The sequence below is a fragment of the Toxotes jaculatrix genome, chromosome 13 (assembly GCF_017976425.1).
Source record: "Toxotes jaculatrix isolate fToxJac2 chromosome 13, fToxJac2.pri, whole genome shotgun sequence".
Taxonomy (NCBI): domain Eukaryota; kingdom Metazoa; phylum Chordata; class Actinopteri; family Toxotidae; genus Toxotes; species Toxotes jaculatrix.
This window is the reverse complement of record NC_054406.1, coordinates 7844094-7848202: the sequence shown is the minus strand read 5'-3', so window position 1 is coordinate 7848202 and position 4109 is coordinate 7844094. Positions and strand designations below refer to the sequence as shown.

Here is a 4109-nt window from a genome sequence, read left to right as displayed (position 1 = left end):
GCGATGTGAGAGGCAAGATGGACCGCTCCGAGGCAAAGGCGCGAGATAGAAAGGAACCACAGGAGCATCATGGGAAAACGAACTTCGCCGGCACGGGGCGACCCCTCTTCGACTTCGCTTGTGTAGAGCCGTTTACTTGGCCTCCATGGGCCCCAAAAGCCCCATGTTTCATCACTAGTTTGATAGAAACTTGCACCTCTAAGCATCTACTGTATCAACTATGTCAGGTCTTCCATCCTCCATCTTGTAGAGGGAAAATCTAGTTGTAATATCTTGATTATCTTTAGTTTATGTTTTGCTCATTTGTTCTATAGTTGTGTTTTATCAAACAGCTTGAAGGTTTTTCTGACGCACAGAAAACCTCAGGCAAGGAAGTATTATTCTACCAAAGGAGTACTGTGAGACTGCAACCAACAATTATTTCCATCATTGATTCATTTGATGATTATTTTCTTTAAAAATTGTTTTGTGAATAAAATGTCAGGAAATAGTAGAAAATGTCAATTATCATCCCCTAAAGCCCAAGTTAAAATATTCTAATGGCATGTTTTTTTTTCTGGCAGAGCAGCAGTCATAAGCTCAAAAAATTCACTAACATGGAAAATTGGCAAATTTTCACATTTGGGAATCTCATTGCACTGAAGTTTTGTTTAAAAATCAGTGTTGCCAATTGTTTCCCTCTTAAACAACTAAACGAATAACCAATTAATCATTTCACCTCTTGGTTGCTTTCTGAGTGCCTGGGGAAATGAATGAAAGGGCCACGTTAGTGGAGATTAATTGGGGCACAACAACACATTTTTGCCCCGGGGTCCCCCAGGAGGTAAAACATTTTGCTAATTCTTGTGCATGAGTTGAAAACTGTGTAATCAAAACAGCCAATCACAATAGCACCAGTAGTGGAAGAAGTATTCAGACCATTTACTTGACCAGAAGTAGCATTACCACAATTGAGAAAAATCCCATTACAATTCCTGCATTCAACAGCAGAGGCATTAGCAACAAATTTAATTAAATCATCAAAAGTAAAAGTACTAATTATGTAGAATGGCACCCATCAGTGTTTTATTATTATAATATTGTTCAATTTGACTGCTTTATATACTGGGTAGTGGGTAGCAAATTGTTTAGCTGATAGGTTTGTTCATTGTTATTTTTCTTAATGACAATTCCTGCTAAGGTGTAAGTGTGATGTACTATGTAGTAGTCTAAATACAGTATATTAAATGGCAGCAGTGATAGTATATCTACAGTATACTAATTCACAAATGACATAAGCATCCTATAACCCATTCATACATACACACTAACTCTCACACAAAGTGACAAAGACACCACAGAAATGTAAGTATTAATGCAACAATTATTTACTTTTGGAAAGAAAAATAAGACCCCAAGATTACATCATTGAAGTCCCATAGTAGAGAATCCTATACACGGGTCCATTTATCCTTAGGCAGGACTTACATTCTCTGTGTAGTTGTCACCTTTATGAGTTTTCCTGAAAATAACAATACAGTTAAATACAAAACATTCCCACATTTGAGGAAGAATTAACTAGTTACTCTACAATGAATATAAAACATTTCAGGTACAACAGAGGTACTGTGGGCAGCAAAAAGGGCCTTTTGACATGATTTCAGAGTGAACATAAATCATAATTATGTACAGAGCGATATAGAGTTTTATTCACAAGTGTAGGATGTTGTTCTAAAAGCAATTACAAATTGATGTTCCAGAAACAACCTCCATATTTCAACTGAGTTGCATAACCTTTTTTCAAAAACTCTCACAATAAAATATTCACATAAAAATCTTCTTCCTTCACTAAACAGAAAATGGCAAGAAATACTCTGACAATCATTTAACTGAATGTTGTAGGATGAAGCTGCAGTCTTTTCCCCTTTTATTATCTATTTTCTGCTGCCTTATCTCCCTCAGTGTAAGTGTTCTGATGGACCATTAGGGCACTCTCTTGCACAAAGCTCTTTCCACTGGTGGGACAGGTGTATCCAGAACAGTGAGCCCTGGCCGTGTGTGCTTTGAGCTGCTCAGGCCGAGAATAACTCTCATCACACTCTGTGCATAAGTGAGTCTTTCGAGGGGGAGGCCCATGTTTCCCCCTCTTGTGTGCCCGCAGGGCTGCAACAGAAGGAAATATGAGGTCACAATCTGGTTCGGGACAAGGGATCTTGAGCTCTGGTTGCAGCTCATTGGTGGGACATCCCTCTGTCGGAGAGTCATCATATTCTTTGCATCCCCCTGATTCCTCTTCTTGTTTGATCTTCTTGCTGTCAACCATCCCTCCTTGAGCTGCGCACTTGGGTTTGCGGCCACGTTTTTTTCCTTGCAGCTTAATGTCACAGTTTAGATCACTTGCAAATCTCTCCTGGTGCTGCAGGAGCTCTTGTTCTGTCTGGAAACCATGACCACATTTGCAGCACTGGTAGGTGTTGATGTCATCAGCCACTACAGGACGCTGGGGGTGAACTGCAATGCGATGGTTGCGAAGTCGTGAAGGACTGGGGAACAAGGCACCACAGTCCCTGCAGGGACACCGTCGCTCAATGCATTCATGTCGTCTGTGTTTGTTCAGCTGCATTGAAACATTAAATGCTCATCAAAAGACAATAAACAATTATTTTATCATTTATCAAATAACATATACAGCACGAAAATAAATTCCATGTAGCCTGTTGTGCTCTCACCTCAGTGAAGGTAAAGAAGCTTTTCCGGCAGTAGGGGCAGCAGAAGGGTTTCTCCTCTGTGCTGTGGCTGGCCTGATGCTGGCTGAGCTCCTCAGAGGAGGAGAAGCACTTGTCACACTTGTAACAGGTAAAAACCGTATTAGTCTGCAAAATGAAGAATAGGATATTACTAACCTCACATGAATTGCTCAGTTTGTTTACTTGAAGCTTGAACTGTCGATTTTATTTTGTTGTCTGCTATTCGCTACCTGCTGCAGCTGCTGTTTGTACTGGTCTCGGTGACTCTTTCTCATGTGTCTCTCCTTGGCTTTAGAGTTACAGAAGGTGATGAAGCACTGAAAACACTGCAGGCTCTCATGCTGATCTGCATCACAATGAAATGACAAGTTGTTTAACTGCAGGGCAGCAAGGCATGTCTGCTGTGAGCAGTTAGGATTTGGTTCACAGCATCACATCATGTATGAACTATGCATATGTAAGCTTACAGGCCTGCAGAGGGGTGACCACGGGCTCAGACTTGATCTCGGCTGCGGTGGATCTCATCTCACTCCCAACAATGACTTGTTCTATCTTCAACATTTCCATGCTGATGCTTTCACTCACTTCCCAACCACATGGAGCTGTAACACAGGAAAACACCGCTGTAGTACACACACTGAACACACATCATACACGTTATGTTTGCAGTTAAAGCTGAACTGACAGCAGAGAGCAGCAGCAACAGTCCTAAGGCTAGCGTCAAGTTTAACCGCGAACAAAGTAGCAGGGTGTTTAGACTAAATATTTAAAGATTGGTGGTTGGTCTCAGCGAAAGCAAAGTAAACTTTGTAAAATAAATATACGCACGATTAGATGGTGGAATTTGACTTGCTTCGGGCAGACAAGCGATGAAATAAAAACAAAACAGCAAGCCTTGGGCCTGAGCTAGCTGACAGAGGGATGGAGGCAAGGGACGCTGGTCGACATGCACAGCTACAACTAGAAGCCAGACAATCGTGCTCATGTATTTTAACAGTTTTTAATTTCCGTTGCCTTGTGCTTCCTTTTGTGTTGCGCCCGTGTGGTTTAAACCTGCACCCGGTGTGTGGAATTACTATTAATTTGGATTTACGTTTTTGTAAACAATGCAAAAAAGGGAACCATTTCTTACCGTTCGACGCGTTTACTAAATGAAGCCCCGATGAATGGTCCGCCCACGTCACGTGATATGGGCAAGGCTGGCGTCCATGACGTTATCGCGAGATTTTGAAAACGCAGCCTGGAACTCACCATCACATTGTTTGTACAGTGGCTTTTAGTCAACCAAACTAACACTCAGGGCAAACACAGAACAAAAAAGCTGAGAAGACAGCAACCGTGTCAGCAATAATGAGAGAAAAGAAATGAAACGCTGAGAAGCCA

The 4109-nt window shown here is 41.5% G+C and overlaps 1 protein-coding gene across 1 annotated transcript; it reads right to left on the bottom strand.

Moving 5' to 3' along the window:
• Positions 1-900: 900 nt before the first annotated feature.
• Positions 901-3886, bottom strand: LOC121191905 (oocyte zinc finger protein XlCOF7.1-like). Its single transcript, XM_041053363.1, has 5 exons — positions 3859-3886; positions 3194-3328; positions 2957-3072; positions 2709-2852; positions 901-2596 (listed from the first exon to the last, which is right to left on the bottom strand). Exons 2-5 carry the CDS (start codon positions 3291-3293, stop codon positions 1910-1912), a joined length of 1047 nt encoding a protein of 348 aa, XP_040909297.1. The 5' UTR covers positions 3294-3328; positions 3859-3886; the 3' UTR covers positions 901-1909.
• Between the last annotated feature and the right edge of the window lie 223 nt (positions 3887-4109).

Excerpts from the sequence above, each read along its gene's own strand:
- LOC121191905 (XM_041053363.1), bottom strand. The coding sequence starts at position 3,293 with ATGGAAATGTTGAAGATAGAACAAGTCATTGTTGGGAGTGAGATGAGA. Across the intron at positions 3,073-3,193 it reads GGTCACCCCTCTGCAGGCCT|ATCAGCATGAGAGCCTGCAG; the intron begins GTAAGCTTACAT and ends ATTGTGATGCAG. Across the intron at positions 2,853-2,956 it reads ACAAACAGCAGCTGCAGCAG|ACTAATACGGTTTTTACCTG; the intron begins GTAGCGAATAGC and ends TTCATTTTGCAG.